At 46.4% G+C, this 25,077-nt stretch overlaps 1 protein-coding gene across 1 annotated transcript in view; it reads right to left on the bottom strand.

Annotated features, from left to right (window-relative positions):
* Positions 1-201: 201 nt before the first annotated feature.
* Positions 202-25,077, bottom strand: part of DSCAM (DS cell adhesion molecule) — a 664,082-nt gene continuing 639,206 nt past the window's right edge. The window contains exons 31-33 of the mRNA XM_061168054.1: positions 18,711-18,908; positions 16,853-17,155; positions 202-676 (exon numbers count right to left, since the gene is read on the bottom strand). Of these exons, the coding sequence (XP_061024037.1) occupies positions 324-676; positions 16,853-17,155; positions 18,711-18,908 (854 nt within the window). The 3' untranslated portion in view covers positions 202-323. The remainder of the gene's footprint in view (positions 677-16,852; positions 17,156-18,710; positions 18,909-25,077) is intronic.

The raw sequence follows: 25,077 nt of genomic DNA, 5'->3' as shown, positions 1-25,077 counted from the left end.
GGTCAGAAGGTTGAATGAGTCCCCCATGCACTTTGTAGAAAATCAGTAAAAATGCAATAGCCCGTGAAGATCATAAAACTGGACTTCTTTCCCAAAAAATCAGATGCCCAGACAGATGGATCTCACACTCAGACAGAAAAAAAGCAGGAGAGTCTTTGCACTGTCTGTGGTTTTTTTTTTTTCAGCATTTTCTCTCTCTCTTTTTTTTTAATATATTTTGGCAATTTTCTTTCATTATAAATATTGGAATTCCGTAAAAAAAAGGTAGCTTTGATTGACTTTGTTAAACCGTATTTACAACCGCTGTCCAGTCATGCCGTTGGTTATACCAGGGTGTAGGATTTGGCGTAGGGATTGTTGCCTTTCAAATGGCCCCGTGAGTCCAGCAGCGATTCCTGGGAGCTGCTCATCTTGGCTGCCTGTCCCAGCTCTGCCCCCTCGCGCTGAGGTAATGTGGCCACAGCCCCCTGCTGCCACTGCTGTCCCTCCCTCGTGGAGGCCGTGGAGGAGGCTGCCTCCATGGGGATGGGCTCAAGGACCGGGGGGCGTTTCAGGGTCCGACTTTTCTGGGGCTCCAAGCACGCCTGCCCTAAGCTCGGGTCCCTGCTTGTGCCTGGACCACTTCGGTTCAACAAGAAGTCCATTCGAAGGTATGGAGGCAAGTGGATGAGGTCACCTGGAAGGAAATGCAGAGGATTAGGTGGGCTCTTCAACTTGGTCTATAGATGCCTGGTGACCCTGTGCATATGTGATGGGCCACTCAGGGTTTAGAGGTGACTGTCACCACACCCTCCGGTTGCCTTTCCCAAGACTCTTGGTCAGAATTCCTACAAAGACATCATCCTCACCTCCCCCCACCCCTCACCAGACACAAGGAGAGCTGGCTTTAGCCATAAAAATCATAGTTACACCAGAGAAACAGAGATCTCAAGATACTTTGAAAGAAAAACTTAGGCTAAAGGCAGTAGTGCACGCTGGGTATAAACAGTGATAGACCAAACCCTGGATACAGTGGGCAGTGCTCAGGAGAGTGAGGGGCTTGGGGAGGGAGGCAGGGCTGCTGAGCAAAGAATGATGGCATCTCAGCACCTCCATGGAATTATGTGACCTTGGCCGTCATTTAGCTACTGGTTTCTATGATTGCTTTTGGTGGAAATCCCAGAGCACATGGCCTCCTTACCGGGCGTTGCCTGCCTGCTAAAATGCTTGTGTCTTTCTGTTTCACTCAGTGCCATGTAGAGAGAGGAGAACAGCTTAGACTGAGTATCAGGGTTTCTACTTCCTTCTCAGGACCACTCACTTGGGCTTCTATGGTGCCAGGGAAACAACCCTCTTCAAGAGAACCTGCTGCAGGGAGAATCCAACTGCAGAATCCGACTTCTCCCCCGCTAGACACTGAGGTCACCTTCTGGGCTGCTCCCAGCACTGCCTGAGACCACAGGTTCCCTTCATGACTAATCCTGCCGATCTGGGGTTTCCCAGTGAGAGGTTTGCTCAGGGCGTCCCCATTGCCTGGCTGCAGCTGAGACTCTCCCTGCCCACTTCCTCATTCCCCTTCTCCTCGCACAGGTGTCACACCTGCATCTTAGTCTGTGGACTCTCTTTGCCTGCTTCTGCTGTAACTGAGCAGGACCCTACGAGGCCTTCCTGCAACAGACCCTGGCCATATCCTCTGCCTGCCTTTTATTTGTAGAAAAACTAGCTTCCATGGCCTTGCCCAAATTCCAAAGAATAAATTTAGTCAGAGAAACAAAATGCAGAAACAAAGAACAACAGTCAAGCAAGACAAAATAATAACAATTTAGCCAAAGTAAAGGACCTTTACTTCTTCCTCAAGGGCTATACATAATATTTTCAGCCATATCCTTTGAGTGGTTTTGCAGATTTGAAACCCCCATCAGGTAGAAGAGGTTAATTGTACACTGACCACAAGCACATAAATCCCTGACCAGCTAGAAGGTTGATGATGTTGACTTCCTAGGACCTCACCACCGCCTACAGAAGAATGTCCATAAGCTAATTATGCATCCAAAACTCTCTCCTCAGCATGTAGACCCTTCCTCTTTTTTTCTGTATAATCTCTGAGCAAAACCTGTGGTTTGGGGATTTGGTTCTTTGGGACATGAGTCCACCTTCTCCCCAGGTTTGCCAGCTTCCTCAATAAAGCTATCTTTTCTTCAGCCAACACCTGTCTCTTAGCATTGGATTCTTGAGCAGTGGGAAGCTGAACCTGAGCTTGGTAACACTGCTTCTTCTTTATCTCTTTATTCTTTGCAAGAATGCCTCCTGAAATCCCTTGCATATCTAATCTGCATTGGCATCTGCTTCTTGGAAAATCTGAACTGGCACAGCTACCATCACCATCAACTACAGCAACTGTTCTTTGAAAGTTGGACTGTGCCTCTAATTGTCACGTTCCATGGTTTCTTTTTAGCACCTCTTATCACTTCCTCTTCCTTCTATAGAACCTACAACATCTCATGCAGTTGATCTTTCTGTTCTCAGAACTCTCAGCTTCCATGTCACTGTGGTCTCCCAGAGCTCTTCTTGGACCTCCGACTGACACTTGTCAATCCTTTCCCTGACCCTGTCCTCCATCCACCCTCAAGTACAGGGTTTCTCCAGTGGCCTGAGCTCAGTCCTCTCTTTGGGGCTCAGCCTTCATCTAATCTCATTATGAATAGCTCTCATATCCATCATTTCCATTTTGCTCTCTCTCTCTTGAGCCCTAGACTTGAATTTTAGATGCTTTGTTAGATATTTCCACATGACTGTCCATTATGAATTTTAAATGCCACAGTCTATAAACCCAGTTTATGAAGGCCAGCCCCTATTCCCAGACTCATTTCCAAAGGCCACTTTCTCCTTTGTGCCCAATCGTTTTAAATGTCATCCTCATCTTACCAGAAATTGATGCTTGAAACCTCAGATATTGACACCTCCTTCTCCAGATTAATTCTACTTGAAATTAATTCTACTTCTATCTGTTGATTCATTTTTGGTCCCATCCTCTTGTCTTTAATACATCTTGTAGGTTTTCTAAATGCAAGAGCATGGTTTCAGCCCAGTCACTATACATGCTTTGCAAACTACATCCTCCAGGTTTGAGCTGGACTGAAGCCTGGATCTGATCTGCTGGCAGTTTAGGAACAGTGTTCATTGTGTAGCCTAGAGCTTCCAATTGTTCTCACTTTGAGAAGCAGACAGACAAGGGGTATTTGTGCAACACACGGGGATGAGTGCAATGGGCTTTCCCTGGCCACACTAGGGGTGAGAGGCTCACCTGTAACTCCTCCATGGCATACCTGGTGAGCAACTCTGGTTAGAAAATGGCCTGGGGGCAGGCAGTCCTGGAGCCGAGAGACCAGGTGGGAGAATGTACAGGTGAGGGAGCCATGATGGTGGGCTGAGCACCAAAGGGAAATGAGAGTGAATGAAATTGTGAAATGTGGAAGAGGCTCAAGGAGAGGGCTCTGGAAATGACCACAGGTGGGACAGGTGAAAAAGGAGGAAGAGTCAGGGATGACTCCCTTCCAGGTGTCAAGATTAGGAAACCTGGGCAGACAGCAGGACCATTCATTCGTTGCAAAGAACTGTCTAGGAGAAAAATCACATTTTGGTGGGAAAAGATTGTGGGTTTTGTTTCAGACTTGCTGAGTTTGATGTGGGTGGGGACACCGCAGGGGAGATCTTAGTAACATATCTAAGGCAGAAGTCATTCCTTAACTTTCTGAATCTAAAATAATTGGCAATTCTTGTTTCTTTTGCTTCAAAATATTCCCAGTTTTCCATGCCTTCCTCAGGATTTTGGAGGCTCCTGTGTCCCGCAGGACTGCCGTGAGCTGGTTGTGGTGCTGACAAAGAAGTGAGTTAGTTAAGTCGCTCAGTCGTGTCCGACTCTTTGCGATCCCGTGGACTGTAGCCCACCAGGCTCCTCCATCCATGGGATTCTCCAGGCAAGAATACTGGAGTGGGTTGCCATTTCCTTCTCCGACAAAGAAGTGAAGCTGTGTGCAATTAGACAGTGACTTAAACCCCAGAGGAGACTGGTGGGCTTTAGTCCATAGAGTTGCAAAGAGTCAAACAAGACTGAGCAGACATTCACAACCCGCCTCTGCCCCCGCCCACACACCCGCACACGTAAATCCCAGAATCTTTGAAATTGAGGTTTACTCACTGAAAGAGAAAAACCATTTAAACAGCAGGGAGAGACTGCTCAATGGTTAGGAGAACTAGAAACAAAAGCAAGACAGGCTGAAAAATTACTGGAAAATTCATTTTGCACAGTATAAATGAGCATAAGGATTTTCAAAATGCTTTGGCTTTTCTTAAGATTTTTTCCCCCAGGGTAAGGGATGTGATGACCTTATTTCTGGGAAATTTTACTGAGTTGATTTCTGAGTCCTTGCATTACACTGTCATGTTATTTGGTATTTTTGAAGCAGGAATCCACTTAGCATTTTCCCATTGACTTTTTCAGGATCTTATGAAGTGACAGTGAGTAACGATACATGATCTCATTAATGTTTTTAGCCTGTATTCCACTAAAACAGCCCTAGCGACACCTTGGTTTTGGCTCACTGAAGTCAAGGTACTTTTAATTCAGTGCTAGCTTCATACAGTGAACTGGATCAAAGGAAAGTCCAATAATAAATTCTTGACAATAAATTGTCCACGACACTCTTAGAGAAAGAAATGATGTAATTTGGCATTCTTGTGAAATGGGTTTTGGTGACTTGATGTATCTGGACTTTGACTTAGAAAAAATGGTGGCATGAATTTTACTGTTATAGACCCTAATGTTGAAGGTATATCTAGCTGTGTATCAGCTTTAGTCCTGAAAAATAAAACTACTTAATTAAGAAAAAAATAAAACCATATGTCCTTAGTGCCTTTTTTGATGGTGGTATTGAAAATTCTCTGTCTTCTTTTATGGTTGTGGATGTATTATTCAACCTTTTATATTGTGGGCTAATTATTTGTAAACAAATATCACGAAAGCATTAATGGAGCTGTCGTTAAAAACATAAACTGGAACAATTCCTTTGTAGCATGAAGAATGTTTTTTTTTTACATGTGAATCAACATACTCTAATGAACTAATTTTGAAATTTTAATATACCCTATTTCCTGAAAGTGATCATCTGTCTTTATTCCAAGAATCCAATAAACACATTGGATTCAACTGGCTCTTTTTACATAACTAATATTATTTTAAAACAGTTTGTTCAAACGCTGAGAAATTGTGGAAGGCATTTACCTCCACGTTTCTTTTAAAATGTAGGTCAAGAGTGCCTTATGCTGTTTCTGTGACCCAACTGAATCTCTAGTGCTTGGCATATTTGCAGTGCGTTGTCACAGATTCAGGAATGGGTCTCCATCTCAGCAACTCCCCACTGAATGAACAGGCTTATTAAACCCCTAAAAAGTATTAGCATCTTAGTCCCAGCCGGACTGTGGGATGCTCACGAGCTTGATTATGTGGAACGAATGTGTCTGAAATCAAAAGACAAAGCCCTTGCTACCTGCCCGCTGCCTGCAGGGGTTCCCGCTTTAGATGGAGTGAACAAGGTAGCTGGAAAAGAATGGTGAGAATTGGAAATCCTTCATAAAGAAAACAGCTCAGCACCACGTCTTTATGTACAAGGGCTTCTGTGTTGGCTTCTTGCAGGCCTGCCAAGCATCTCTGAATAGTCAATATCTCTGAAAGATCCAGTTTTTCAGGCAAAAGCTTGATTAAGTTGTATGATGCTCTCATTAGCTCCTTTCGACAGTGTGTGTTTTCTGATTAGCACGTAAAGTAGCTCTTTCAACTGTGTGAATGCTGCAAATGAGCTCTCTTAATAATTCATGCACTGATGCGGAAGAAAGCACCAGAGTGATCGTGGGGAGTGCTGTTTATTAAAGATGCTTTATGGCCATTAAAATCCCACCCCTTGTGCTAGTCCCAGTTGTTTGGTGTTTACTCATTAGGCCATGTCCGACTCTTTTGTGACCCCCTGGACTGTAGCTTGCCAAGCTCCTCTGACCATGGGATTTCCCAGGCAAGAATATTGGAGTGAGTTGCCATTCCCTTCTCCAGGGTCTAGTCCAAGCACCAATTAAGAAACTGGATTCTCTAATCGTCCATCCATCTCTTAGGTTCTGCAGATGTCTATAGATGCATGGACAACCAAGCACTTAGACAGAAGTGGAATGTGAAACTGTCCTGACAATCTAGACACCTACACAGCTGCTTTCCTTAATCCCTGGCTCTCCATCCACCTGTTTCACGTGGGAGGAACTAAATGATGTTTCTAATGGTGGTGATTAAAGGTGAAAGTCTGGATGACACGGTGCTCAGTTGCTCAGTCATGTCCAACTCTGTCTGTAGGGACTGTAGGCTCCTCTGTCTGCGGGATTCTCCAGGCAAGAATACTGGATGGGGTTGCCATTTCCTTCTCCAGGGGATCTTCCCCACCCAGAGATTGAATCTGCTTCTCTTATGTCTCCTGCATTGGCAAAAGGGTTCTTTACCACTAGAGCTACCAACCAGCCAGCGATGGAATCCCGGTCTCCTGCATTGCTGGCAGATTCTTTACCGTTAGAGCCACCTGGAAAGCCCCGGATGACGCTCTGCCATTTAACCTGATAGACTTAAGTCTGGGCTCAATTTCCTTATTCATAAAACAGGAATAAGAGCTGAATCCACTGTAGAGTGCTGGAAGGAGGGTTTAATGAGATAATACAGGTGGAGGTTTTATTGTCAGATGTCTCCCTTCCCAGAGAGTCTGAAGTTACAGGGCTGGAAATCAGCCAGGTGAATGAATCGAGAACTCTTCTTTTACCTTACTTTCTGTCTTGTGTGGGTTGATTAGTGTCTCCCCAAAGACAGGTCCATACGCCAACTCTCAGTGTCCAGGAATGTGTCCCGATTTGGAGAAAGGATTTTGTTGCAATTCAGTAAAGGATCTTGAGATGAGATCACCTGAATTTAAGGTGGGCCCTAAATCCAACCACTTATCTGTGCACGCATGCTCAGTTGCTTCAGCCGTGGCTCCCTGGACTGTAGCCCACAAGGCTCCTCTGTCCATGGGATTTCCCAGGCAAGAATACTGGAGTGGGTTGCCATGCCTTCCTCCAGGGGATCTTCCTGACTCAGGGATCAAACCTGCATCTCTTAGGTCTCCTGCATTGGCAGGTGGATTCTTTACCACTAGCAGCCCCTGGGTAGCCCTAGTCCAAAAACATGTGTCCTTATAAAAAAAGAAAGTAGAGGAGAATCTGAGGCACAAAGAGGGGAGAAGGCAGAGGCTGGACTGATGGGACCACGAGCAGAGGAACACTGGGAGCCTCCAAAAGGCAGAAGAGACAAGGAACAGATTATTCCCTGAAATTCCTGAGGGAGTACAACCTCACTGACACCTTGATCTCAGCCTTCTGGCCTCCAGAACTGTGAGAGAGTACATGTCTGTCCTTCTGAGCCACTCAGCCTGCAGTGATTTTTACAGAGGTCACAGGTCCCAAACACAGAGGGTCTTCCCAGCTGGGATGGGCTGGGGGCCTCACAGGATGCCTCTCTGAACATTTCTGCCATGTGGGACAGGCTCTGCCCCTTCCACCAAAGGCAGGAGGTGCTTTCTCTTTAATGGTCAGTAACAGCAGTCAATATGCTTGTGGTTTCCACTGTCCCCAAGGTGTGCCTTTGGTGGGCTGTCCTGTCATCCATCCTCTATCTCTGCTGAGGCCAAGCCAGAGTCACTTGTCCCTGGTCCCCTACTCCCTGGGGAAGCAGGGTCTACCCAGTGGGCACCCAAAGACCCCAGCTGCCCAGCCTGGGTTGGGGGAGATTCCAGGAAACCAGGGCCGTGGGGTTCATGTTCACTTCTTTGGTTATAACTTCCTCTCTTGGTTCTCCTCTGGCCACCTGTCCACTTTCTCACTCCCTCTTTCTTGCTTGGTTTTCGTTGCTTCCCAGGTGGGGAAGCCCATGGACAGAGGAGCCTACAAGTGGGCTATAGACCATGGGGTTGCAAAGACCATAGGTTGGACAAGACTAAAGCGACTTAGCACGCATGTGTTGCAACTTTCATCCAGAAAATAAAAGGCATGGGGGTGGGGAGTAGAGCCTAGTGAGCGCAGGTGGGAGGGGGTTAGGAGGTAGCTGAGTGCAGAGCAGGAACCAGGCTGACCGGCTTCCAGGAGATGGGGAGAGAGAGAGACAGAGAGAGAGAGAGAGTGTCTGTGTATGTGTGTCTGTGTGCATGTATGTGTGTCTGTGTGTTTCTGTGTGCATTCATGTATGTCTGTATGTGCATGTGTATCTCTGTGTGTGTGTGCATGTGCATGTGTGACAAGAGGACAGAGATGGGAGGATATCAGAGTGGACACTGCATATTGAAAGGTGACATTGCAGCTATAGAAGAAAAGGGCAGAGTCCAGTGGGAGCCCCATGAAGGCTGGAGGGAAGGACCTGGGGACCCCAGAGCTCCCTCCCTGCCCACCTTCCTTCTTCCTTCCCTCCCTGCTCTGCTCACTTGTCTGCCTGCAATTCCATCTCTTCTAGCACCTTCCCAATCACCTGATCCGTGTGAGCTACTCCCCAAAACCCAGTGGGAACCCAAAGACGACCCTGGGGTCTGAGTCCTGCCTTCGCCCTGAGGGCTGTCTCCACCCACTGGCTTTCATGGGTTCTAATTGTACGTCTGTGCTCCCTGGACCATCAGGCCCCATGCTCTGCTCCTTAGGAGGATGATGGCCCTTGTGTCAGAGTCGTGGAGGGGGAAAGAGTCGGGAAGGAGGTGAGATGAGCGGGAAGAAAGACCAAGCTGCCTGGCCAGCCTGGTCAATGTGGTGCTGAGATGGATGGGGCAGGGCGGGGGTGAGGTGGGAACGGGGAGGGCAGGGTGGGGGTAGAGACAGAGAGAAGCAGAGAGATGGGGAGAGAGAGACAGAGAGATGGGGGCAGAGAGAGGGAGAGAGGCAGGGAGGAGGGGGGTCAGAGGAACACTGCCAGAGGGAAGCAGATGGACATCACGGAGACATAGGACCCGGAGAGGTGACTGTGAGAGACACAGAGCTACATACAGAGAAAGGTCAAGGTCACTGAGTCACAGGCCAGTGGCAAAGGGGTCTGGGTTATGACTGCAGCTGTGGGCCAGCCCTTGACCCTCAACAGTCCACCTGCCTGGGGGCCTCTGCGATACCTGGGCATTGAGCCGCACCCTTCACCCCTGCCCTCCCTGCCGCCGGAGCCCAGGCGCTGCACTGACTCAGGCCCTAAAGGATGAGAGGCGATTTAGCCATTATTTCCAAGTTATGCCTTATTATTTGACATAACGGGCCATTTCTCATCCTCTCATCACTGCCCTCTGGGGACTGCCAGTGCCACTGACATCCCCAAAAGTGCAGACTAAATAAGTCGGCATCCATTTCTCTCTCGGTGGTTAACTCTGCTCACTGGTGCCGGGACAACTCCTGGCCGTGGGCTGCACGCCAGCACAGACTCCCTTGGTGATCCCAACATCCATCAGCAGACGTGAGCTCAGAGAGTGTCATCCACCATCCCTGGGGCCTTCAGCCCTGCTCGGCCCCACTGTGTGAAAACTGCTGTGTTAAACTTGCCTCTTTTTAGCTGAAAACCAGGACATCATCCTCCCGCCCCTGCACCCACCGCAGCTGCCTATCAGGAAAGCAAAACCTCCTGAACCTTCTCTATCTGTTCAGACTCACATGCGATGTTTGAACGCACTTTAGCTTTGGAAGAAAATGGCAAAATCATTCCCGGCACAGAACGAGAATGCAGCAACTCAGGAACTCTGTAACGGACTTGCTCTCTGTGAAGCTGGCTGTGATGAGGGTTCTAGCCACTTGCCACACACAGCCTGGGAAAAGAAAGCCTACAGTCGACAACAGTGGTTCCCAGCTGAGGGTCATTTTGCCCTCCAGGGCACACACAGCAATGCCTGAAGCTTTGGGGGGTGTCTTGGTTGGTAAGGCAGCTGCTACTGGCTTCTAGACCAAGGCCAGAGATGCTCAGCATCCTGCCATGGCCAGGCTGGTCCCAGCCACAAAGCTCCACCCAACCCCAAATGTTAATGGCGCTGCTGTTGAGAAGCCCTAACTTAGATGGTCCGAGCTCTGAATTCCAAGTGGTCCTTATTTCACTTCAGTTTTATTTTGTGCTCAGTTGCTCAATTGTGTCTGACTCTGTGACCCCATGGACTGTAGCTCGCCAGCTTCTCTGTCTATGGAATTCTCCAGGTAAGAATACTGTACTGGGTTGCCATTTCCTCCTCCAGGGGATCTTCCCAACGCAGGACCGAACCTGCCTCTCCTGCATCGTCTGCATTGGCAGGTGGATTCTTTACCGCTGTGCCACCTGGGAAGCCCTAATTTTACTTTTAAAGCATTGGATTCAATCAGAATAAGGAATTGTACTCCTCGGTCCCTCCTACTCCACAAGGAATTACAGCCTCAGTTTGTCATGGAGAAAAGTAAGGGATGGGCCTTGATGGACCAGCAGTCAGAAGGTCTGTGTCGACCTGCCCTGAAGAGGTGGGAGCTCAGAGCCATGGGCAGGTATGAGTGAGAGTGGGCTGAAATCCTGCCTTGAAATACTGCATCTGCTCAAGTAGTTCTGTGACCCCTGTGAGCTTTAAATCTTACCTGTACAAGGGAGGGGCTTCCCAGGTGGTGACAGTGGTAAAGAACCCACATGCCAATGCAGGAGACACAAGGGATGCGAGTTCAGTCCCTGGATTGGGAAGATCCCCTGGAGGAGAGCATGACAACTCACTCCAGTCTTCTTACCTGGAGAATCTCATCAACAGAGGAGCCTGGTGGGCTACAGTCCAGTGGGTCGCAAAGAGTCGGACACGACTAAAGCAACTTAGCATACATGCCTACAAAGAAAATGCGTCTGATCGTTTCTAATGAAAACCTTGAATCTTAAAAGAGTTTTTTTTTTTTTTTTTTTTTTTAATGCTCTGAACTATCTCATCTGTGACAACTGGTCAAGCACTTTTGAATTAGAAGTTTAGGGATAAAAAAGGGACAGATGAATGCATTTGGGGGAGCCTGGAACTCCAAGGCACGTTCCAATAACTTTCTTTTCCTTGCTGGACAATTCTTTATTCCTCAGCAAGTGTGAGAACATGTGCACACTTTCACAAAAAAATCATGCAGAATGACAGTGATGCAGGGTCCCTGCGGGCTCCAGTCTCCTCTGGGGACACATAAAAAGGAACTTTCATCAAGCTCTAACAAGGTTTGATGTCTGTGCTTGGATGGAGCTGGAGACTGATGCAAAAGTAAGAAACCAAGGATGCTTACTTCGACTTCTGGCAATTTCACTTAAAAACCACACAGACTTGCAAGGACACTACAGCATCAAAGAGCTCCTTACAAAGGGGAGCGTGTGCCTGCCCACACCCAAACCCAATCAGATCTAACGCTTTTCCAGTTTAATATTAATGTTGCAGTGGTAATGAAAACTCGTAAACAAACCCCTCTTGGTAAATGAATCTGCACTCCCAAACGGCAACCAGGAACAACTCTAAATAAATAATGTGAACTGGATACCAGAGGTCCTGCCTGCAGATTCTGTTACCATTCTTGGCTTGTACCTGGGAGACTTCATGCATTTTTAAGGGCTCATCATTATTGTGATCCTCCTACTTGCTGGCGAACTTTTCAAAACTTCACTGAGGTATGAAGTAGAACTTTAAATTTGTCCATGCTCATGATTCTTCTGAAATAGAGTAGTTCTGGATAAAAAGCAGGATTGGAAAATTAGAGGATAGCCGAGCTGGGAACTCGCTGTTAGGGCATTCAGAGGCCCTAGTGGGGAAGGGTCCATGAGGGTCAAAGGCAGCTCCAGCTCCTACATGACCCCCTCAGGGACCCCCCACACTGGGGTGTATCCCTGGCTCTGAAAGCAGGACCAGTTGTGGAGTGGATGCCAGAAAACACAGGCTGGAGGAAAGAAGGGAGGCAGGGAGGTTGGGTGGGAAAGAGCAAGGCTACCTCTAGGAGGATGGAGGCCAGGGACCTCAAGCCTTGTGTGTGTGTGTGCATGTGTGTGTATGCACATGCGGGTACATGGCTACATGTGCACACAACAGCTGGGGACAAGGCCAGCCTTTGCAGGGGATGTGACCTGAGCAGAGGCTGGCTGTCCTTCAGGTGGGAACCCTGCCTCTCACTCCATGCTCTTCTCTTCTGTTAAACAGACACACACTCAGGAAAGCATGAGGTATGGGATGAACGGATCCTAAAACTAAAATCCCCAAACTGCTTCGTGTAACTGGTTGCTCTGAGAGCCAGCAAGTTGGAGGCAGGCAATGGCCATTTCCAATCAGAAAACTTCCACTGCGTTCACTGTGGCAGGGGAGCGGGGTCAGGGAGCCAGTCAGGGAGGTGCAGACATTCAAGTCTGGAGCCCTGGTGTCCAGCTGTGGAGATCAGAAGGGGTGTGGGGGTCCTGCCCTAGCTGCTGGCGGGGCCAGGCTGTATTAGGTTGCAAGTTTGAAACTTTAAATTGATTTAAGTAGCTTCCTGCAGTGGCATCTCTTGACTGCACAGGATAAGCACCATGAATAAAGAAGCAGCAGGAATCCAAGAACGTCAGAAACTGGCTCCAGGTGCTACCTGAAACCAAAACTTGGTATAGTAACCGAAGTATAAGAGCCACCTTGACCAAGAGGAAATGGTGCTGTTAAACTTTCCAGCTGCTTCTCGGAGAAATAGAGGGCTTGTTGGTTTTGTTTTTAAAGTGTAAGTGTGTGTTAGTCACTCAGTCATGTCCAACTCTTTGAGACCCCATGGACTGTAGCCCACCAGGCTCCTCTGTCCATGGAATTTTCCAGGCAAGAATACTGGAGTGGGTAGCCATGCCCTCCTCCAGGGAATCTTCCTGACCCAGCGACTGAACCCAGGTCTGCATTGCAGGGAGATTCTTAACCTTCTGAGCCACCAGGGAAGCCCTAAGGATGGAAATAGCCATGACTTATTAAAGAAAATCAAAGTTATAAGACTTGCATTTGATTTGAAATACACAAGTCCTAAAAAGGCAGCAAATTCAAAATTCAGATGTGTTAAAAATCTAAAACTAGATTTTGATACCTGCCTTGGTAGTAGCTGTCCACATTTAATCAGGAACTGCCCCCATTGGCAGAAGAGTTTGTTTTGACTTAAGAGCAAGATTAGAAAATAAATCACTTTGTTTAAAGTTAGGCTGGAAGATGGAGTAGACTTAAATGTACCCTTTTATTTTACTATAGTTGTAGTATTTGAACCAATCGGCCAATCTTTTCATCATCACAATCATCATATATTAATTCATTCAATAACATTTATTAAGCACCTACTATACATCAGGCAGTGATAGGAGTATATATTCAATGCATTAAGTCAGTTGAAAATATTTCTTGAACACTCTTTATGCTGTCAGATATCTGAGGCACTGGGGGGGAAATAAAGATAACTAAGATAACTAAGACATTTTTCCTATTTTCCTTCAGCCACAATCTGGCCAAATTCATTTAACTTAATCCTGATTTGCAATGAACTTAAAAGCTTGGGATTATAAATGGAGAAAAAAAAAGCTCATCAAAAAAGAAGAACTGATGGCAAGAAAACAGATATCCAGAGACTTGGATCACTGATAAGCATTCAGAAACACGAGGGAACATAGGTAAAGACTTTGGTTTGAAAGACCTGTTCAAGGAACTGCTATTTTGACAGTCTCCAGTCAGCAGGATACTACATTGTAACTGTGGGTTTTGTGCCCAGTGTTTAATTTAGTTCCATTATAAAGGAGATATAGGAAGGCTTCCAAAGGATGACATATTTTTCTAAAAGCATATCAAATGTTCAATAATAATTTTGGCATCTAGAGTGGACAACAGTTTGTGGACATTAGAATTCAGGTGGATTTAAAAGCTTATTCATACCTAAAGTTATAAAATCATTTTAGTCTAAATAGTATATTAAGGGACTTCCCTGGGAGTCCAGTGGTTAAGAATCCACCTTGCAATGCAGGGAATGTGGGTTTGATTCCTGGTCAGGGAACAAAGATCCCATGAACCGTGGAGCAACTAAGCCTGAGTGCTGTAACTACTGAGCCTGAATGCCACAACTAGAGAGTCCATGGGCCTCAACAAAAGATCTCGCCTGATGTAGGGAAGATCCCACTTGCCACAACTGAGGCCCAACACAGCCAAATAAATAAATGATTAATTAATTTTAAAAATGAGATTAAAAAATAATACATAAATAGTGCATATATTAAGACAATAGTACCTTCCCTAGCTGTGATTTTTCAATTGTTCTGATGGATCCAGGCAACAATCTCATGAAAACAGTTAAAACATTTTTTAATATGAGACAAAAAACACTGAACAACAAGTCATCAACAACACACAAACTTTTAACTATTTCAAGACCTGCACACATACTTGGTGCTCCTCCAGGGGCTTGCTGTACGCAAGGGGAAGTGTGGTGTGTGTCTCGGATGGGAGTGTGAAGTACTTAACCGCTGCTCAAGTTGTGTCGGACTCTTTGCAGCCCCGTAGACTTAGCCTGCCAGGCTACTCGAATACTGGAGTGGGTGCCATTTCCTACTCCAGGGGATCTTCCTGGCCCAGGGATTGCATCTGCATCTCTTGCATCTTCTGCATTGGCAGGCGGAATCTTTGCCACTGCTTTACTTTTATCTGCCAAATATGGATGCCATTTTCTTAACTTGCCTTACTAGAAATTACAGTGCAATATTAAGTAGAAGTGGGGAAAGCAGACATCTTCATCTGATTCCTGATCTTAGGGAAATAGTATTCAATTTTTCACCATTAAGTATGATGTTAGCTGTTTCACATAGATGCCCTTTCTCAAGTTGAAGGAATTATCTTTTATTCTTAGTCTGTGGAGTGTTCTTATTTTTTTGAGAAAAATGTTGGGTTTTGTCAAATGCTTTCTCTGCCTTGAATGATCATGTATCCCTACCCCCCCAATTCTGTTAATATTAATGATTTTATATTGAACCATCCTTGAATTCCTGAGAAGTCCCACTTGGTCACAGTGTATCATAGAACTGGGTGACATACAAATGAGGTGGATGCTCTCCAGGAATCAATGGCCACGGAAGGAAAATAAACCAAAGGAGGAAGGAAGGGGTGGGGGGCAGCAACTCATCCTGAGACCATCAGTGGGGTCCTTAACAGCGCGTCAACCAGGCAAGACCCCGAGACCCGATGACCACTGCTGCTGCTAACTCCTGCATCAGGCGACACCCAGCTTACACAAAGCCCAGATAGTGGGCGTCTCTGTCATTCCCATTTTACAGACGAGCCAACTGCAGCTCAGCAAGACTAAACAAGAGCCCAGAGGCTCACTTTTCTCCTCTCCTGTCTTCCTCAACCTCAAGCTGTACAGCCACAAAAAAAGTCATGATATTTATCCTACACATGCTGCATCTGCCTTGCAAATAAATGCCAGCAACAAAAAGTCCTTTGGATAAAAACACCCACTGATAACAACATCTTCTCCCTGAGGAGGTAGACAGCACAGAAATAAATGAAGCCATCATTCTTGATAGTCGGCTGGTGTGGATCTTGACTCAGTTTGGGAGATTAGTTGCCAGATAGACAATCTTTATTTTATATATTTTAATGCATTTATAAAGCTCATTTCAGCCTGGCCTTCTGCTGAAAAGCCCAAAGGAATAGTGGTGATTTAAATGGATATACATTTTTGAAATAGAACCTATATAGCAGTTCAGAAAATAGGAAAATGAGAAATAAAACTGGGTTCAACAAGACTGGATCAGCCAGCACACAAAGTCAAATCTATAGACAGAAACTTCAGGGTGAAAAAGAAAAAAAGAATTTTTCAGATGAGAACTATAACCGGTTGCCGTGGTTTGGATGCAGTTTAAAGATGTGTTTTATTTGCTCTGTATGATGATTTGCACAAATCTGAGCAAACACTTGAAAACTGTGAGTCTCCATAGAAAACCAAAATATCTGTCTCCTCTTGAGAATCTCCTCTTACAGGCCCCCATTTCCACTCGGGGTCAGTTGGCAGGAGTTTGCTGGAGTCTTTTTCCTCTACAGTCACTGAACTCTCCAGTTCTCCAAGTCTCTCTCCCTCCCTTTGCTCTGCTCCTTACCCTCTTCACTCATTCACAGGATCTGCCAGGCCCTGCAGGCCTCAGGGTTTGCAGCTCCTACTCACTACACTGTTCAAGGCAGACACCAACATATTGCCAACCTGATACCAGCCATTCACTGTCACATTGGGCAACTCAGTGAAGCCAAGTTCCAGAGGCCGGCTCACTGGTAAGACTGCTCTCCTTCTGAAACCCTCACCCCCAATTTTCAATACTTCTCAAGCAGTGGAGAGCTCCCTTCTTAGAACCTGGGCTCCCAGAGCTTTGTGGTCACTTGACCGACAGTATATGGCAGAAGTGCTGCGTCAGTTTTCAGGCCCAGGCTTAAGGAAATGGCTATTTCCACTGTCCATCTCTTAGACAGAAGGAAGCACAAGCCAGATAATGGAGAAACCTATGTTGGGAGGACATGGCCAGAACCCACCCTCCAGGTGAGCGACTGAACATGTCTTCTCCATCCTAACTGGGCTTCCCCATGGACATGGCTGGAGCGTGTGTCCCAACCAAGCTCTGACTCAGTTTCAGATTCATACATGAAATAAATGATCACTGTTTCTGTAAGCCTCTAGGCTTTGGGGGTGGTACATGATTCAGCAATCAATAAACAGAAGACCAGTCTAAACACCAAGAAGGCTTTCACAGTGGAAGAGTGTGTCTTGGGAAGACGTGCTTCCCCGACACTGGTCCAGGCGTGTCTCGTCTCACCTGGCCGATGTGCCTTTGGAACTGCCATGTTCATTACTCGTCCTCCATCCTGAGGTTTGGGGGGAGAGGCGGTGAACCTGCAGATCCCCGACTCCGAAGGGGTGCTGGAGGTCAGACTGTCTGTGTACTCGTTTGTCCCTGCCGTCAACTGCTCGGACGATGTGTCTGAGATGAAGCACTCCGTGATGGTGAACTTGGCGTGCCTCAGCTGCTCTTCCATCTTGGCATGCTCGTAGGCCCTGGCCAGTTCTTCATAAGTGGAGGAGGCACTTTCTGTGGAGACCATGCTGCTTCGCGCTCGATCTGTGCCATGAGAAAGAGAAAACAAGATGATGAGTCATCACTGGGAGTCTGCACTGACCGCATGGTGGCGGGGGCCTGTGTCTGGTTCTCCCCATCACTGGGCAGCCGGGCAGGAGTCCTGGGTCTTTATCTGAGGACTGCCTTTGTCACTGTGAGGCCACCTTCGTGAACCTCAGCCATGTGGCTTCAGGGTTTCAATTGACTTGCTGGAGGTACCTGCCCCTAGTATGCGACATTGCCATAGATCAGCAATACATCCCCCTGAAAACTTCTGCTTTTAGTTAAGACAGCTGGCTTGATTAGTTGCTCAGTCATGTCTGACTCTTTGGGATCCCATGGACTATAGCCCACCAGGCTCCTCTGTCCATGGGATTCTCCAGACAAGAATACTGGAATGGGTTGCCATTTCCTCCTCCAGCGGATCTTCCCGACTCAGGGATCAAACCCATGTCTCCTGCATTGCAGGCGGATTCAAGACAGGTGGGAATGCAATATGCATGAACGGCAGAGCCCCCTTACTGCTCTGTAAGTCTTCCTGGGCCACAGTGACACTTTCATTGCCAGGAATGATCTGAGCTCCTGTGGCCTCCGTGGGGCAGGAATACAGACCGATCCTTAGAAATGAACATGTAAGTGCATGGAATTGGTCACTAGGCAGAATCACAGCTGAACCCTGGGGCACATCCTTTGTGTTTGAGGCTCACCCTTCATGGGGACTGGAGACCGGCCAGAACCCTAAAGGGTACATCTTGGGCAAGAGGACTCTACATTTTAAACCTACTCAAAAGTTCTGAAGTCACCTCAGTGGAACTCTGAGGTTCTTGTAAGAGAAATAACTGCCATAAAAATAAATGTACGTGGTGATGCTCCACCTCTGGAAGACTATTTTTGAAGTATATCATCCAGAACAAAAGAAAATGAGTATGAAAATTTCCTACAGCTATTAGGAATTTTAGAATTTCTTTTCAAAATTTTAGATTGGAGGGAGGGTGGGCAACCCAGTGCTATTCTTAGGCTCTGTCTTCCTTCTAGGGTGAGGTCTTGGCAAATGGCACAGACAAGATGATCAAGCCCTGTTTCACTGTCAAATAGATCAGCTGTGTTCCCCATCCAGGGTGCTGTGACCTTGTCATGCAACTCCAAGTCTAGTGTTAATCCTGGAGATGGGAGTGGGCCACACACCCTCAAAGTATAATCAGGGTGATTGTAATCATGGGAGGACGTTTAGAAACTTCTGTGTTTCTCTCTGCAGGGCAGGAGTGAAGGGCAGAGGGAGCAGTATGTCTGAGATTCGGGATTCCTGACACATAGATTCCTTTGGTTTTGCTTTGCAGACTCTACTGGACCCCAGTAGACTCTACTGGATCCCAGAGGCAAGAGGTCAAGTGGGTAGACTGAGTTCTTAGCTCAACTCTTAGCTAAGAAGCATAGCTTCATCGGTACCTGTCAGGTCAGTGGTCCAGCAATTTGAAAGTGACCTTGAAAGGGCGCAGGTAGGGCCCTGAAACTGAGTGTAGTCCTGCTCATTCAGGGAAGAGGGGGCATGCAGGCCTACCTGTGTCTTGAGAGGGGCTGACGCTGTAGCTGTCACTCTCCTTGTCCATTGAGCCTGTGGCCCTGGGCGTTGGCAGCCTCCAGTCGGTGGTGAGGGTGTGTGTTGAAACGGTGGGGTGGGGTCTGTTGAGGGTCCACTGGCTGGCGTACCGATTCCTCGCCGTGGGCCCAGCCTTGGCATTTCTCCTGGTGGTGGGATCTGGGAAGAACCAGAACAAAGTCTATGTTTGTCTTTGGGAGGGTGGTTGGCTGTGATCAAGGTGTGGAGTGGGGTTCTCCCGATTCAGCTCTATGATCCACTCATGCTGCCTCCAGGAAGCTCTCCCTGATTGCCCTGTCTGGAGCACTGGTTTCCTTTCCCCTAGGGTCTGAAGCACTCATGTGATACTTAAGCACTTAAACAATCCCTGTAGAGAAAGAACATCAGATTTGGACTCAGGAGTTATGAATTTGAGTCTTGCTCTGGGCTCGTAATAGTTTCATGACACCCCTCATATCACTTAAACTTCCTAAGAATCACCACCTTCTGTAAAAGGGAAGAGTTGGGCCACGTATGCTCTAATGGGGCTTCCTTGCTACAGTATTACCTCGAGGTATTCTTACAGGTTGAACTCTGTTCCCTCAAAAAGATTCATATGCCCATATCCTGAGCCTGGAACCTCAGATGGTGGTCATATTTAGAAGTGGGGTCACTGCTTTTGTTATTAGCTCAGATGAGGCCAGACTGGAGTAGGGTGCCTTCTGGAGCTAACATAACTGGTGTCCTCACAAGACAAGGAGACAGACAAGGAGGAGAGGGTGATGGATCAAGGGCCACAGGTGGACTGCGGAGCTCGGAGGCCACCACCACACACTGGGAAGGGGCAAGGAAAGGTACTTCCCTACCGGCTTCAGAGGGGGTGTGGCCTGCTGACACCTTGACTTTGGACCTGTCGCTAGCGGAACTGTGAGCCCATAAATTCTGGTTCTTTAAAGCCACTAAAAAAAAAAAAAAAAAAAAAAAGCCAGGCAGTTTGTGAAATGTTTTTAACTGCAGCTCTAGGAAAGCAAGCAGGGGTCTCCTATATAGATTGCTGTCTAATATTAACTCACTGCCTCAAGTATGACTGTTGTTCATCAACTAAATTGCAATGCTCTAGAGCAGGGGAAGAGGGAAGATCCATTTTTGTCCAAGCACTCTCATATCCCTTTGTATATGGCAGCATCTCTTCAACATGCTTGTCTGAACTCTGATGAAGACTTGGGTGATTCAGTGTGGAGAACAAAGGGTTCATGCATGTTCGGATGTCCCGGCTCTGCCATCTTCAGAAACACAGAGATTTATGGACAAACAGGCTGAAGCCAGGTGGGTTTCATCATCTCTAAGTCTGGGAACAGAGGCAAGAGGTCAAGTGGGTAGACTGAGTTCTTAGCTCAACTCTTAGCTAAGAAAAAAAAGATGGTCCAACAGCACAGAGTGAGGGACACTGGAATTCTGTGGAAAAGGGAGAGGCATGATCTTTCTGGGGCTCCATCCTGAAGGCAATATAGGGTCCTTCTCCATTTTTGAATTCTCTGCTTTTCAAAGAGGAATTTTAGGCAGTTCTATTTCAAAACTGATCTGGCTACCTCTCTACACTGCCATCTGTGATGACTGCTTATCACTAATGGAGCACTTACTAAATAACAAAAAACAGCGGGAGAACCTGTGGCCTGATGACATGGACTCATGATGCTCCTGAGCCTCCAAGTTTCTGCAGGACAGAGTAAGGGTGTTCATCCTGGGATCATCCAAAATTAACTGAGAGTCCACTGTGATCCCTGGACACTGACTACTTTGGATGAAAAGGATGAATACATGCAGCTCAGAGTCACTTTATAGCTGAAGCGATGGAAGCTCAGAGAGAAGTGATGCAGCTATTAAGGGATAAGAACAGAACTCAAGACCCCACCTGTCAGTCCAAGACTGCCCATTACTTGGTCAAGTGTGTCCTCAGTCAGACCCTTAAAAGTCAGGCATGGTGTCTGCGTGACACTAGCTTGTCTATAATTCCATGCTGGGTCATGGGGCATGACACTTGAAAGTGGTGAAATGACTTTCTTTTAAAGTGGGGGAATTTTCCTTTTTGCCAGTTTCCAGTTATCAGACTTTGAATCTAATCCATCATTCTACAACGCTGCAGAGAAGCATAAAGATGGCAGCTCGGTCGATATATTTTAAGATTTCCTGGATCATCAAAATGCTCCGTCTTGGTGCATAATTCTCTGGGGCATTGATTTTCAGACACATTTCATCCGTTACTTGCAAAATTCCACAGACGACTTTATTGGAGGATTTCGGGGGGCCTTGATTAGAATGTAAATGAGTTATGCTGGAGCGCCAAGCTCTCTGGACAGAGAGGTATGAATGATAATTGGGTTTCTCTGCCTAAATGCTAGGAGAGAGGTCCTCAAAGAGACAGAAAAACCTTCTCCTGGGTAGGAGGTTGCATGTCTCCCAGGCACTGTCAACGTGATAAGTGGAGCTTAAATAGTGGAGCTTGTTATTTAAATGCTAATGAATCTTTTCCAGAAAATTACCCAGTCCCTTACATAAGTTTTGAGGGTTCTTATTTTTATTCTTCTTTAAGCTGCTTGTTGGTGCAGCTATGGATCAGGTTTACTCCTGGTGTGGATGCTTATGCAAAAAGGGGTCAGTTTGAGAGTCTCACTTCCGGGACACAATTCCCTCAAACTCCCCAAACCCCACACCTGTGAGCTTCCTTCTGCTAAGCTGACCCACCAATGGTGGGCCAGAGAGAGACCTTCACTCCCAAGGACCCCTTTTCCCAGTGAGATCACTCTATCTGGAAAGTTCCATGGTCACGTTGCACTACTCAAGCCAGAAGTCTTTTTCAGTTAATTTTGTTCACTATCACTTTTTTTTTTTCCTAGATGAAGACAGCTTTACCAGTGGCCTGATAATGTTGGGAATATAGGTCATGATATTACTTTTTGAACTGCAGTTTGTCCTGCTCTAAGCAAGCATCCTATGGGCAAAATTATCTCTGTAGGTAGAATACTACAGAGGGGTTGACACATTTTTTAATCATCAGGTTTTCTGACCTGAACTGAACTTTTCTGTAGGATAGTTTCTAAGATAGCAGCTATAATAAAAACCTTACTTGGCTTCAACTCAGTAATCTTCGTACATCTTCCTAGTTAATCTATTAACCAAATAAATGTTGGGGTTTACTGCCTCTGCATGGAAAGTATTTTATCTGGGACCTCAGCATTATAAATAAATTCCAGTAATGAGGCACCATGCTTGCTAAGCAATCAGTGATAGGGAGTAAGTGATATAAATAACTCTTGGCCTTTCAACATCAGGTCTAAACCTGAATTATTAAGCTTCTGCCCATTGAATCAAATCATTTTAATTATCTTGAACTTGGGATAGGAGAGGATTTGGCAGATAATAGGGTTATAAAACATGCCATGTGGACTGCAATTGTGGGATTAATCAGCTTTTACTCCCTGTCACTGGTTTTTGTCTGTTTCGGATGCTGAGGCCTCGGCTTTGTAGGATGAACTTACCAGTTGTCTCATAGAGAGGATGGAATGAGGAGGGGGCTGAATATTCCTATCATTTAATGAATAAATATTTATGATTCACACACTAGACTCTTCATCTCCATCAGGTACTTTTCCACTGTATGTTGCATACCAGCATGGGTGATGGAGTGTGGCACATTTTTTTTTTTTTAAATCACAACAGGAAAGATTCAATCCATGTTGTAAACTCTTCTTATTTCATATATATGGGAAGCGACTTTCATCCCTAGAGGTCCAATTGGAAGCATCATCTCTGCTTAGAGGCAGTGTGGAGGGGTTGAGAGTGGGGTTTTGGGGTGAGCTCCTCTGAGTCTGGCCCAGCATCACTCCTTGAGGGCTGTGACCTCATCAAGTGCCCACTGTCTTCCTCTCTGGGACTGGGGTGATGACCTCACCCACCATCAACACTGTCGAGAGATGTGAGTGAGATTTACCAGCTAGTGAACTTCAGGCATGTGGGAGGAATCAACCAACCTGGGACTGAACCCATGATTCCTGAGTGACAAACACTTGACCAGGGATGGAGACCATCCTGTTTAACAAAGATGATGATGGGAGATTTGGTAGGTGGACCAGGAAGGCTAGAAATTCACTTTAGAGAACTTCACAGGACATAGCCATGAAAAATCACAGAACTAGATGTTGGACAGGGGAGCCTATGGTGTTGCAGTCCGTGGGATCACAAAGAATTGGACACAAGTTAGCGACGGAACAACAACGACAGCAACAGATACTGGAGAATGCCAGGGATGCAGAAAGACATCAACTGGTACTAACTACCGGAGTCAGAGGCGAGGAGTGCTGGGGGAAATGTCTTCTTTGTCTACCAGTCCAGCCCTGCATGTACCTGGCTGCTTGGCAAACACTCTTTGCATGAAAGAATGAGTGACAATGGATGCATGGTGTCCAGGTAAATATGACAAAACAAACCCAGGTGATATCTAATAGTGATCACATATCTTTGTACCCTTGCACTCTTGTAAGTAAAAAAGTGTATTCAGGTTCCCCAAGGTAATGATACCTCTGGTGAAAGAGAAAGTGTTACTTGCTCAGTTGTGTCGAGCTCATTGTGACTCTAGGGACTGTAGCCTCCCAGGCTCCTCTGTCCATGGAATTCTCCAGGCAAGAATACTGGAGTGGAATGCCATGCCCTCCTCCAGGGGATCTTCCCAACCCAGGGATCGAGCCCAGGTCTCCCGCAATGCAGGTAGATTCTTTACCATCTGAGCTACCTTAAGTATCTGAAGACTTCCCTGGTGGCTTAGACCGTAAAGAGTCTGCCTACAATTCGGGAGACCCGAGTTCAATCCCTGGGTTGGGAAGATCTCCTGGAGAAGGAAATGGCAACCCACTCCAGTATTCTTGCCTGGAGAATCCCATGGATGGAGGAACCTGGTAGGCTACAGTCCATGCGGTCGCAAATCTGAAAAGTGTCCTGGCCCTGGGGGTTGGGGGTGGAGGGAGGATGCGACTGTGTACATAGAAACACTTCTAACTGCAAATCCTGCCTGGTCCCCACAACTCCACTGCTGACTCATCATCGCATCATGCTGTTCTAACTTTTCCTTGTTCAGTTCAGTTCATTTCAGTCACTCAGTCATGTCCAACTCTTTGTGACCCCATGGACTGCAGCACACCAGGCCTCCCTGTCCATCACCAACTCCTAGAGTTTACTCACACTCACGTCCATTGAGTCTGTGATACCATCCAACCATTTCATTCTCTGTCTTCCCCTTCTCCTCCTGTCTTCAATCTTTCCCAGCATCAGGGTCTTTTCCAATGAGTCCGTTCTTCACACCAGGTGGCCAAAGTATTGGACTTTCACCTTCAGCATCAGTCCTTCCAATGAATATTCAGGACTGATTTCCTTTAGGATGGACTGGTTGGATCTCCTTGCTGTCCAAGGGACTCTCAAGAGCCTTCTCCAACACCACAGTGCAAAAGCATCAATTCTTCGGCACTCAGCTTTCTTTATAATCCAATTCTCACATCCATATGTGACGACTGGAAAAACCAAAGCTTTGACTAGATGGACCTTTGTTGGCAAAGTAATGTCTCTGCTTTTTAATATGCTGTCTAGGTTGATCATAACTTTTCTTCCAAGGAGCAAGCTTCTTTTAATTTCATGGCTGCAGTCACCATCTGCAGTGATTTTAGAAGCCCAAAAAATAAAGTCTCCCACTATTTCCATTGTTTCCCCATCTATTTGCCATGAATTAATGGGACCAGATACCATGATTTTAGTTTTCTGAATGTTGAGCTTTAAGCCAACTTTTTCACTCTCCTCTTTCACTTTCAACAAGAGGCTCTTTAGTTCTTCTTCGCTTTCTGCCATAAGGGTGGTGTCATCTGCATATCTGAGGTTATTGATATTTCTCCTGGCAATCTTGATTCCAGCTTGTGCTTCATCCAGTCCAGCATGTCTCATGATATACTCTGCATATACGTTAAATAAGCAGGGTGACAATATACAGCCTTGATGGACTCCTTTCCCAATTTGGAATCAGTCTGTTGTTCCATGGCCAGTTCTAACTGTTGTTTCTTGACCTGTATACAGATTTCTCAGGAGGCAGGTCGGGTGGTCTGGTATTCCCATCTGTTGAAGAATTTTCCAGAGTTTGCTGTGATCCACACAGTCAAAGGCTTTCACACAGTCAAAAAAGCAGAAATAGATATTTTTCTGAAACTCTCTTGCTTTGTCGATGATCCAATGGATGTTGGCAATTTGATCTCTGGTTCCTCTGCCTTTTCTAAATCCAGCTTGAACATTTGGAATTTCATGGTTCACATATTGT

This window comes from Dama dama, chromosome 19, assembly GCF_033118175.1.
Source record: "Dama dama isolate Ldn47 chromosome 19, ASM3311817v1, whole genome shotgun sequence".
In the NCBI taxonomy this organism is placed as follows: domain Eukaryota; kingdom Metazoa; phylum Chordata; class Mammalia; order Artiodactyla; family Cervidae; genus Dama; species Dama dama.
Note: the sequence above shows the minus strand (reverse complement) of the source record. Positions and strands in the feature narration are given on the sequence as shown.